Here is a 12,946-nt window from a genome sequence, read left to right as displayed (position 1 = left end):
ATTTTTGTGTAATGCCAACTTAAAAAAATAGCCAGTTCACATCCCATGTTTAAAGACTATTTCCTGCTGATGTGCAACCAAAACTGAAAGTTTAATACAGGAATTTCAGTAACGGAGAGGTCAGTCACTAGTTGATGTGGGAGATGGGAGAGATGATCATATATATGCATAGATTATGGGCATAGAAAGGACCATTGTGAACATTTGGTCATACCTCCTGCATAACGCATGCCATAGGACTCCCCTGAATTAATTCGTATTTGAACTAGAGCATAACTTTTAGAAAAACATCCAATCTTGATTTAAAAACTCCCAGTGATGGAGAATGCACCTTGGTATATTGTTCTGTTGGTTAATTATGCTCACTGTTAACGATGTACATTTTTTTTAAGTCTAAATTTGTCTAGCTTCAACTCCCAGCTATTGGGTCTTGTTATACCTTTGTCTGTTAGACAGAAGAGTCCTCTTACCTATTTTTTATTCCTTGTGCGTACGTACTTACACTGTGATCAGTCACCCCTGAACCTTCTCTTTGATAAACTAAATAGACTGAGCTTCTTGAGTCTGTAATTATGGGTAGGGCTTCCAGTCTTAGGTTTCAACTAATAAACACCCCCAACACACACACACACTCACTCACTCTCTCTCTCTCTCTCTCTCTCTCTCTCTCTCACTCAAAAATGAAATCGGTGTTTACTGGATAAACATGAGAAAGGTGGGAAATGGTTACTTGGATCTACGGGTTTGTCTATACAGAGCAGTAATGCAGACTATATGGATATGATTTTTAAAGTACACAGATTTGTTGAGCATTAATTGGTCTATTTAGACCTTGCTGGTTCTTTCTTTTAGCATCATGCAGTTTGAATATTGTGTGCTTTAACATTATGCAGTTTGAAACAGTACTTCATTAAAGCCCACTACGGAATGTTACAAAGAGATTGCTAATTACAGTATATGCTACTGTAATTATATATATTATGATTAAAGTATATATAAAGAGAGAGCCCTGAAAAAATCAGATTTTTGGACATCTGCATAAAACTCAAAAATTGCTTTAAAAAATACCCAAAAGTGAAATAAATAAACCCCAAAACCCAGAAGCCATTACTGTAAGGTATGTTTTCCAATCCTTTAATCATTCGCATGACTCTTCTCTGAATCCTCTCTAATTTATCAACATCCTTCCTGAATTCTAAATACTAGACCTGGATACAGTATTCCACTAGTGGCTGTACTAGTGCTAAATGCAGAGACAATATAACACCTCTGTTCCAACGCGTAGGAGTAGAGATGTTATATTGAGTGCAGGGGACTGTACTAGAAGACCTTTGTGGTCCCTTCTATGATTCCCCAGTTTATATATCTGTGGATCATATTAGCCCTTGTGGGTTCAACCTGTGTACAGTACTCAAGTCTAGGGCAGCTATGTTTTATTCAAAACTGGTCCACTATTTTTCAAAAAATTGTTCATCTACTTAGTTGACAAGTGCAGATTTCACCCAGAGTTGTAATAGACAATATTTACCTAAAAGTGATTATTGCAGGAGAATGAAGGATTTCAGAATATTTGATAATTTCAGGGTTTTGGTTTTTTTAATATTGTGTCCCAGGATGTTTTGATCACACTTCGCTTGGTACCAGTATGTCTGAGTCTTTTTATTGAGGGACTCATGCCCTGTTGCATAGGGCCTTCTCAGTCTACAGGTGCAGATTATACCTAGACCCTTTTCAATGATGGAGCTTTATAAAATCATGAATGGTGAGGAGGAAGTGAATAAGGAAGTACTATTTACCCCTTCATATAACACCAGAACCTAGATCACCCAATGAAAATAAGAGGCAGCAGGTTTAAAGAAGCATAAGTACTACTGCACACAACACACAGTCATCCTGTGGAACTCATTGCCAGGGGATGTTGTGAAGGCCAAAACTATAACTGGATTCAAAAAAGAATGAGAGAACTTCATAGAGGATATGTCCATCAATGGCTATTAGCCAAGATGCTCAGGGATGCACCCCAGTGTTCTAGGTGTCCCTGCACCTCTGACTGCCCGAAGCTGGGACTGGATAATTATAGAAGAATCACTCGATAATTGCCCTGTTCTGTTCATTGCCTCTGAAGCATCTGGCACTGGCCACTGTTAAAAGACAGGATAATGGGCTAGATAGACCATTGGTCTAACCCAATATGGTCATTCTTATGTTCAGTTGTCCTGCTGAAAAGGTTCAATGACTGAAAGCTTCTGTCCAGTGGAAGAACAAGGTGTCATTCCTTTAAGTATCAGTATTCTGCTGGAAAACTGGTATTTCATAGGTTGTACATGTGGTATCTGAAGTAGTACTGGCAGTGAGTTTTGCTCAACATAAGAGATGAGATACCAGATATTTTATACGGGAGAGATCCAAGACATCCCTTCTTTGGATAATACTTTATCTACAGTGAGAAGATGCATGCAATATGCCCTTTATGGCAGACATTGATGTTTGTTTTCAACAAGATGGCTATCACCAGTCAGAGGCTCAGAAATGCCATTGTAAATTAAAATGCATTGCAGGTTTTATTCATTGTGAACCTGTTTCTTGACTTACGCAAGTTCATAATTGCATCCATTTTGCTCAACTTTGTAGTTTTCTTCTAGTACTGAGGGAATAGCAGTTCTGAATCCCAAGAAATAGAATATTTTACATATTTTTTTAAACTTAAATTTCCTGTGAAGAACAAAGATCTATCAAATTTATTTAAAACATTTTATGAAGTTAAAAATGCATTGATACATATTCCTGCTCCAGAACAGTTGTACAACAGAAACAGTATATTCCACTTTCCACTGCGTCTTGAAACAAAACCTGTTTTACCCTGTTTCTTTGTTCCATCATTGATCACAGAAGTAACAAAAGATTTTCAATAAGGGAACTGATTTCCCAGTTTCTCTTGCTTTGTTTCAGAGTTATGCACAGCCAGGTCTTCAGTATATCCAAGGGCAGCAGATTTACACAGCTCATCCACAGGGAGTAGTGGTGCAGCCGACGACAGCAGTAACAACGATCGTAGCAGCCGGACAGCCTCAGCCCATACAGCAGGTGAGGCCTGGAGCGTTACAGTCCTGCCTTGTAAAATGCCAGCAACTTACGGGATTCAATTTTTTTCATGACCCATGAGAGACAACGGTGTGATGTCTATCCCATTTGGTGTACCCTTTCCCCTGTTTCCCATTTATGTTGGGGAGGACAATATCCTTTCCATTTCCCTTAAATTGTAACTAGAAAGTCAGTGGATTTACTGTCAAAAGGGTAGTTAAAATCTAGAGTTGATTCCTTTGTAAACAGCATCCCTTCCCTTGCTCTACTGCCTGGCATTGTGAGACGGGCTGGTCAATTTCATGTCCACTGTTCTTGTCTCCCACTCAATAGCATTTGTACACATAATACTCTCATAAGCTATGTATCTTAAAATGACATGTCCTTCTCTCCTCCCTCTCTCTGTGTGGACTTTGCTGTGAATGATTCCTAAGCTTGGTTCTCTGTCCTGAGAAAAGAGAATCACTTGTGCTGTGTTTAGTGATCTGGCCTCAACGCTGCTCTGTGTAAGGGAAATCTCTGCCTCCCTACCAGCCTCCTGTCTCCCCACTGTATAGGAAAGTGATTAGGTTCTGTAGTGGCCTTGGTTTCAAACTGGATTCAGTATACTAAGCCTTTATCGCGTGAAAAGGGCTGTTGGTGCTGTTCTTGTCAGCCATCTCACAGAATGACATAGACTTCTCTGAAGCTATTGATTGCCTAAAGTTATGTCTACGCTACAGACTTCTGCTGACATAGCTACATCAATTGGGATGTGATCCTTGGCTGACATAACTATGGCATCAGAAGCCCCAAGTGCATATGCAAGTATACCAGCAAATCTGTACTTTTACCAGTATAGCTTGTTTCATTCATGTTTGCTGGTATAGCTGTGTCCACACTAGGAGCACTTTGCTGGTATAGTATGCCAATTTTCCTATACATATTAAGCACTCCTAGTCTAGACATGGTCTTAAACTTGCTAAGTTAATCAGAAACATCACATTGAAAGTGAAACGTGGCCCGCTGGACTACTGCTTTATAAATGGACTTGGTCAGGTAACCATTACTTTCTTATACACTGTAGCTTTGTATTAAAAACTTTGTAATGTTGTTGTTGTTTGCTCATCTTTCTCTCTTTGCTGTCCTTGGGGTATTTTTAGCCAGAGCTGGTAGTGACCAACAATCTTCTGGATCTACCGCCGCCATCTCCTCCAAAACCCAAAACCATTGTCCTCCCTCCCAACTGGAAAACAGCCCGAGATCCAGAGGGGAAGATCTATTATTACCATGTGATCACAAGGTAAATGCTCACTTACCTATTCAGTGTTGGTGTTTTTATTCATGTGTAAAAACTGCACCCTTATTCTGTGTTGGTGGTATTCCAGACTACTGTGCAGTGTATTGTCCTATCTCTACAATGCTGTCTCTGCAAGGTGCTGCAGGAGGTAGGCTGGGGATTCGTTTAGCAGTGTCCCTCTGTCAGCACTGAGCCGATAACCCAGAATAATGATAGGGGTCCTCTCCTTCTAGAGGTCTTAAATCATTAAAGACTCTGTGATATTGTAAGTGTCTCTTTGTAAGTGGAGAGATGTTAGCCCCAGCAACCTGATGAAATGTTTGGCAAATCTTTTTCACACATACAAACTTCAGCTTCAATTGGAAACTGTTTTCCTCTTATCTTCCTATCTTAAAATGTTGTGTAATGCTGCTGTGCTCTGTTTAAACAGCTGCTGTGTTCTATTCCAGCAGTGGCTGAAGCAGTTCTTGAATACATCAGATTGTAAGCTTTTGGGGGTAGGGGTCCTGTCTGTTTACCTCTCTGTAAAATACGTACCACACTTTTGGTGCTATACAAATAGTAGCGTATGTAGTCTCTTAAAGTGCTCAGAGCTTTTGTGATGAGATACCATGTAAATGCAACATGTTATTGTTTCTTAGATGTGCTTACAGGACTGCTGTTTCTCCAAGGTGATTATAGCTTCTTGGCATCATAGATTTATTTCCCCCTTTTCAGCCTTCCCATCCTTAAAGCTGTGGTCAGCATTGTAGAGATCAGAGAAAGGAGTGTTGTTTTCTTGTTGAATGTTAAATAAGTTGCCATTACTGTTGTGGCCTATTCTATCGGATGAATATTGGTTTTTTAGATCTGACCAGTATATATTCAGCTTCACAAGAGTGAGATGCTTGTGAGCTGCATGGAAACCTTTAAAAACACCACAGTAGGGGCTCAAACTGTATGTATACCCCCAATAAAAAATGCCACCATAAGTAAACAACGGAGTAAAGGGGACAGTTACAGACAAAAACACATCCTTTAAATGTTGGAAGTTAAATCCTGCTGAGGAAAGCAGAAAGGGGCATAAACTGTCATGTCAAGTGTAAAAGCAAAATTAGGCAGGCCAAAAAAATAATTTGAAGAGCAAATAGCAAAAGGCACAAAAACTAATAGCAAAAATATTTTGAAGTACATCAGAAGCAGGAAGCCCACCAAACAATCAGTGGGGCCACTGGATGACTGAAGTGCTAAAGGAGCACTCAAGGAAGACAAGGCCATGGAGGAGGAGCTAAATTAATTCTTTGCATCGGTGTTCACCGTAAAGCATGTGAGGGAGATTTCCACACTTGAGCCATTCTTTTTAGATGACAAGTCTGAAGAACTGTCCCAGATTGAGGTAGCAATAGAGGAGATTTTGGAACAAACTGAGAAATTAAACAATAATAAGTCAGCAGGACTAGATGGTATTCACCAAGAGTTCTGAAAGAACTCGGGTATGAAATTGCAGTACTAACAATTGTGGTATGTAACCTATCGCTTAAATCAGTCTCTTTACCAGATAACTAGAGGATAGCTGATGTAATGCCTATTTTAAAAAAGGCTCTGGAGGCAATCCTGGCAATTACAGGCTGGTAAACCTAACTTCAGTACCAGACAAATTGGTTGAAACTATAGTAAAGAACAGAATTACTAAACACATAAATGAACATGATATATTGGGGAAGAAGCAATACAACTTTTGTAAAGGGACATCATGCTTCACCAATCTATAGAATTGTTTGAGCGTGTCAACAAACATGGACAAGAGTGAGCTAGTGGATATGGTGTACTTGGACTTTCAGAAAGCCTTTGACAGTGATTGGACAACAAAATGGCAAATGAAATTTAATGTGGATAAATGTAAAGTAATGCACATAGGAAAAGATAACCCCAACTATACATACAAATATGATGGGGACTGATTTAGCTACAGCTAATCAGGAAAGAGAACTTGGAGTCATCGTGGATAGTTCTCTGAAGACGTCCACGCAGTGTGCAGCGGCAGTCAAAAAAGCAAATAGGATGTTAGAAATCATTAAAAAAGGGATAGAGAATAAGACGGAGAATAACTTATTGCCCTTCTATAAATTCATGGTACGCCCACATCTTGAATACTGCGTATAGATGTAGTTTCCTCATCTCAAAAAAAGATATACTGGCATTAGAAAAGGTTCAGAGAAGGGCAACTAAAATGATTAGGGGTTTGGAACAGGTCCCATATGAGGAGAGATTAAAGAGGCTAGGACTTTTCAGCTTGGAAAAGAGGAGTCTAAGGGGGGATAGGATAAAGGTATATAAAATCATAAGTGGTATGGAGAAAATGAATAAGGAAAAGTTATTTACTTGTTTCCATAATGTAAGAACTAGGGGCCACCAAATTAAATTAATGGACAGCAGGTTTAAAACAAATAAAAGGAAGTTCTTCTTCACACAGAGCACAGTCAACCTATGGAACTCCTTGCCTGAGGAGATTGTGAAGGCTAGGATTATAACAGGAGAACTGGATAAATTCATGGAGGTTAAGTCCATTAATGGCTATTAGCCAGGATGGGTTAGGAATGGTGTCCCTAGCCTCTGTTTGTCAGAGGTGGAGATGGATGGCAGGAGAGAGATCACTTGATCATTATCTGTTAGGTTCACTCCCTCTGGGGCACCTGGTATTGGCCACTGTCAGTAGATAGGATACTGGGCTGGATGGACCTTTGGTCTGACCCAGTATGGCCATTCTTGTGTTCTTTACCAAAGGCTCTTAAGCAAACTAAGCAGTCATGGGATAAGACGGAAGGTCCTCTCATGGATCAGTAACTGGTTAGGAGATAGGGAACAAAGGGTAGGAATAAATGGTCAGTTTTCACAGTGGAGATGTGTAAGTAGTGAAGTCCCCTAGGGATTTGTACTGGGACCAGTGCTGTTCAACATACTCGTAAATGATCTGGAAAAAGGTGTAAACAGTGAGTTTGCGAAGATGATACAAAACTACACAAGATAGTTGTCCAAAGCAGACTCAGAGAGTTACAAAGGGATCTCTCAAAACTGGGTGACTGGGCAACGAAATGGGAGATTAAATTCATTGTTAATAAATGCAAAGTAATGCATGTTGGAAAACATAATCCCAACTATACCTACTAAATGATGGGGGTCTAAGTTAGCTGTTAACATTCAAGAAAAAGATCTTGGAGTCATTTCAGTTGTCTGAAAACATCTGCTCAATGTGCAGCAACAGTCAAAAAAGCTTAACTAAATGTTAGGAACCATTAGGAAAGGGATAGATAAATCAGATAAAAAACATAATGCCACTATATAAATCCATGGTATGCCCACACCTTGAATACTGCATGTAGTTCTGGTTGCCCCATCTCAAATAAGATATATCAGAATTGGAAAAAATACAGAGAAGGGCAATAAAAATGCTCAGAGGTATGGAATAGCTTCCATATGAGGAGACAGGTACTGTTCAGCTAGGAAGAGACAACTGAGTGGGGATATGAGAGAGATCTATAAAATCATTAATGGTGTGGAGAAAGTGAATAAAGAAGTGTTGTTTACCCCTTCACATAACACAAGACCCTGTATCACCAAATTAAATTAATACGCAGCAGGTTTAAAACAAACAAAAGGCAGTACTACTACTTCACACACTGCAGTCAGACTGTGGAACTCATTTCCAAAGGATGTTGTGAAGGCCAAAAGTAGAACTGGATTGGAAAAAGGGTTAGATAAGTTGATGGAGGATAGGTCCATCAGTGGCTATTAGCCAAGATAGTCAGGTGTCCCTAAACCTCTGGCTGTTAGAAGCTGGGGCTGGATGGCAGGGGAGGGTCACTTGATACATTTCCCCGTTTTATTCACTCCCACTGAAGCCTCTGTCACCGGCTATTGTCGGAAGACAGGATATTGGGCTAGAAGGACTATTGGTCTGACCCAGTATGGCCATTCTTATGTTCTTATGCTTTATGTGGTCGTTAAGGGTTTTCATGGTTAATATCAGTCAGAAAAGAGGTTTGGATGGGAATTCAGTTTCCTTATTTTAAGGAGAGCTAGTGTGAATAGTTCCATTAAAAAAAAAAATGACTCTGTTGTTTTGTGCTATCCCTATTTGTACTAGGACTTACGAGCCCCATGTAATGCCAACATAAGGAACATTTCAGAACACTAGGCAATAGGAAGACCTTACTGATTACCTCACAGCAATTAATATTCCGTGTTTTGGGAGTCTTCATATAAAAGGAATGACATGCAATTCAGTCTTCAGCTGTTGGTATTGATACATTTAGGCAATGAATCCTCCATCAGTTGCTTTGGAAACTGCTGACTGAACCTTATTAGACTTAAACTCATAGCAGTTTTACACCCTGGAAATGTTTTGTAAGCACTTTTTTTAATTAGCAGCTTTCTAAGGCTGATACAGTAGAGTCAGATTGCATGATTACTCATTTTCTCCACCTCTTACTTATTGGTCCATTTTTCCCTGTGGGGCAGATATTAGTTTAATATTATGGTTTATGTAGTGATGGAATAAAATCCAGCTGCGCACCATTAAGTAGGTTTTTAAAATAGTGTCTTAAGTTTGCAGAAGAACATGTGGTCCATTTAAACAAGCATATTTAATTTTCCACACAGTCCTCTCATAGACTTTAAGGTCAGAAGGGACCATCATGATCATCTGGTCTGACCTGCACGTTGCAGGCCAGAGAACCTCACATACCCATTCCTGTAATAGACCCCTTACCTCTGGCTGAGTTTACTGAGTCTTCAAATGAAGATTTAAAGACTTCAGGTTACAGAGAATCCACCATTTACTCTCCTCCCTGACTCCACCCCCAAAATAAGTTTTTGTTTGGACTGTGATGATTGTCTGAGTACTTCCATTGATGAATCAAAACCAGAACCTTCAAACCAGATGGTCCCTTTTCTTCAGGGTTTCAGACTTTGTCCATAGTGTACAGACAGCTATAAGTCCAGGCCTTGTTTGGAATCAAAAGTTAGAGATGGAAAAAACCTATGTAACATTTGATCATTTAGTCTATCTGCCGGGACCCAGTGCAGAATAGTTCTCTGTTGTCCCCTTCAGGATTTTGATTAGTCTAATTTTAAATTATTCCATTGTTGGGATGGGGCTTCCAAAACTTCTCCTAGGAGACCATTCCACAGTCAAATAGACAGCATTTTTAAGACATCTTTCCTGATAGCCTAAATTTTCCATTGCGCCATTTTGTCCCATTACTTGTACTTATCCCACCTTGGATCACACTAAACAATTTCTCTCCCTTGTTGATGGATATACCCTTTTAGCTGGCAATTATCTCTTATTTGTCATAATTTAGCCAAGCTTTTCCATATTAAATTAATTATTCTTCGTCAATCAATCAATCTCTCCAGTCCTTTGTTCATTCTTGTTGCACTTCTTATGAAATCTCCCCTCTTTGTCTGCATCTTTCCAGTAATGAAATGCCTAGAACTGAACACTTGATTCCAGGTGTGGTCTGACCTCATTTCTGTAGAGAAGAGACTACTACCCTCGGGCTCTGTGACATGATGTCTCTGTACAGGCAAACCAAAACCGCACTGTTTCTGCTTACTACCATGTTGCTTTTCAAATTCATGTAATCCCTACAACTTTCAGCATTACAGTCTCCCAGGTATATGACGATTTCCCCAGATGCACTAGCTTGGAACCTCATTTTATTTCATAAACGTGTCTGACCTGCATAATTTTCAGTCTTCACTGGCATTCATAACTACCCTATTTGGTATCATCTGTGTATGCCATTATTGTGCTATTAGTCATTATTGATCTGGAAGAAAGGACAATGTTAAGATTAGATCTGTCCCTAATCCAGTGGCATGCTCATAGATGCCCCAACTTGAAATGCATTGCTGTTTTTGTTGACTTATTTATAGTACTTTCAATGCATGTGACACTGTTCATATCCCTGTCAATTCAAAATATTATTTTCCAGGAAGTTTTTGTGAGGCACTGGTTATGTGTGGTCAAAGTTGAGAGTCCTTTTTACAGTCAGTTATTTGCAAGAAGGCAATCAGGGCTGGCTTCCAAGAATAGAGGCTATGATGGTAATTTCATGTGTGTGCTTCCATTACTCCAAGATATGAGTGAGACAGTTCCCTTCTTTCTCTAGGCAAACCCAGTGGGATCCTCCTACCTGGGACAGCCCCGGAGATGATGCCAGCCTCGAACATGAAGCTGAGATGGACCTTGGGACTCCAACATACGATGAAAACCCAATGAAGGTAAGTGTGCAATCAGCCGGTGGAACATCTCCTCTTTCACCACTTCTTTAAATGGAGGAGTGGAAAATTGTGTCATTCTCTAAGTCCTGCGGCCAACTAGTCTACTGTGCAGCAAATACAAGCATGTGAGAAAATTCAAATTGTTGAAAGCATGGATGTCAATATCTTATACTCACTGAATATGAACAGAAGATAGAGGTGTTCTTTTAAATGTAGACTGAAAAGCTCAAATTAATGGTCTGGCCAGATGTTTCTGAAAGCTTTTTTAGTATACCATTAAACAAGGTTTTCCTTGGTCCTTTAGCACAGGAAATAGGTGACCCTTTCCAATAAGGAAATATATTAGTAGAGTGTTGGCCCCCTCTAGTTCAATAGAACACTAGTACCACCCGTTCTGTTCCATAGCTGCTGAAGAAGTTTCTCTTCTTTATCTGGAACTTCTCTTGCAGGAGCTAGGAGGGGGCTGTGGTAGACTCCCTCTCAGGCATGATAACTTGTTTTGTTAGAGGTGTTCCTGATGTTCTAGCTCCCCCTCCCCCTGCCAAATAAATAAATACCCATATTGGGGTCATATTAGACCCTGACACTAGCTCTTTTACAAAGTCAGTGTCGTGGATCCAGTATTTGAGTCTGGCTGAGCAAAGAGAATTATTTTGTGTTACTGGTCTAGAAAGAATTTGTATGTTCATATAGATGTCATACTCTTAAACCTGGGCATCAGCATTGCCCATTGTGGAATCATGTTTCTGAACCTGGGATGCTCTGCAACTTGAGAGAGCAAAGCTTACAGTTCTTCTTTGAGTGATTGCACATGTCCATTCCGTGCTAGGTGTGTGTGTGCCTCGAGCACAGTCACTGGAAATTTTTCCCTCAATGGTACCTGTCAGATTGGCTCCAGTGCCTCCTGGTGCCGCATGCTCATGGTGCCAGTATAAAGGGTCCAGCTGACCCCGCACCCCATCAGTTCCTTCTTACCACTCATGATGGTCGCTGGAACTGCTCATTTTCCCTATTTCTTTCCTCACTAGTTATTTATTTTTCATTTGGACTGTAAATAGTTCTTGTACATAGTTTAGTTGAAGATTCTGCCTTATTAGTGGTGCCAGAAAAGAAACATAAGAAGCAGCTGGCTGAGAGGGGGTGTTCCCCAACACAGAAAAAGGCCAAGCTTGTGGAGCGCAGTGGAGTGCGACCTGAGTTGGAACCCTTCGGGTTTCTCCCTCTCCCTGATGTCAGGGACACATTCCAGATGCTCATATTTGGTGGCCATGGAGAGGACTCCTCTGTCCCATCATGCAGCACCTGACCCGGACTCTGGTACCGAGCCCATTACTGATCCTTAGGATCTAGACCTGAAGGACCCAGTTGGTGCAGAAGGAGAAGAGGAGGGCTCCCTGTTGATGACTTAAACAGTCATCCTGATGAGCTTTGAAGAGGGTGGCCTCAAGCTTAGGGCTGCAACTGGAGATAGTCAAAGAATCCTCCCACAACCTCGTCGACATCTTGGCTTCGGCGAGGCCGACTAAAGTGGCTCTGCCCCTCAATGAGGCTACCATGGGACCAGTTAAAGCCTTATGGCAAAACTTGTACTCCCTGCCGCTCACCTGTGGAGAGCTGAGAAGCAGTACTTTGTTCCCACCCAAGGGTATGAGTACTTTTGCTCCCACCTCCCGCCGGGGTCCCTGGTGGTCTCGGGAGCCACCAAAAGGGAGAGACTGGCTGCATTGGAGCGACCCCTAAGACAAAGGGGACTCAAAGAAGCTAGACCTATTTAGTAGAAAGGTTTATTCTACAGGAGGTTTACAGCTTCACTTCTCCCAACCATCAGGCGTTGTTAGGGAGATATGACTTTAATGTCTAGAACTCCATGTCAACGTTCAGAGACTTGCTTCCCCGGGAGTCCAGGCAGGATTCTACCAGGCGGAGAAATCAGTAGCTGGGGCCTCCCTGCAGGCCACCCTGGATGTGACAGTCTCAGTGGCTATATCCCTGGCCATGCACAGGTGTTCTTGGCTGTAGTTGTTGGGCCTGCCAACGGAGGTCCAGCAGTCTCTCCAGGACCTTCCGTTTGAAAGAGCCTCGCTGTTCTCAGACCAGACAGATGCAAAGCTCCTTGGACTGAAGGACTCCAGAGCTCTACCCTCATTCCCTGGGCCTTTACACCCCAGGACCCTTGGGGGAGCATTTCAAGCATCAGCAGAGTGCCCATTTCTCCACTCTGACATCCCAACCTTCAAAAGAAATTAAGCTGGGGTTTTAAGCGCAGACAGCCACCCCTATCCACCTCAGCATCTCTACCCACCCCACCCAGATACTCGG

At 41.2% G+C, this 12,946-nt stretch overlaps 1 protein-coding gene across 5 annotated transcripts in view; it reads left to right on the top strand.

Annotated features, from left to right (window-relative positions):
- The window catches only part of SETD2 (SET domain containing 2, histone lysine methyltransferase), a 143,531-nt gene that overhangs the window by 96,343 nt on the left and 34,242 nt on the right, over positions 1–12,946 (top strand). For all 5 annotated transcript variants that reach the window (XM_038390574.2, XM_038390571.2, XM_038390575.2 and 2 more), the window contains exons 16-18: positions 2,950–3,084; positions 4,224–4,363; positions 10,516–10,627. In XM_038390574.2, coding sequence (XP_038246502.1) covers positions 2,950–3,084; positions 4,224–4,363; positions 10,516–10,627 — 387 coding nt within the window. The remainder of the gene's footprint in view (positions 1–2,949; positions 3,085–4,223; positions 4,364–10,515; positions 10,628–12,946) is intronic.

Source organism: Dermochelys coriacea, chromosome 2 (genome assembly GCF_009764565.3).
Source record: "Dermochelys coriacea isolate rDerCor1 chromosome 2, rDerCor1.pri.v4, whole genome shotgun sequence".
NCBI classification, from domain to species: Eukaryota; Metazoa; Chordata; order Testudines; family Dermochelyidae; genus Dermochelys; species Dermochelys coriacea.
The sequence above is the reverse complement of the archived record's forward strand: the minus strand, read 5'-3'. Positions and strand labels throughout refer to the sequence as shown.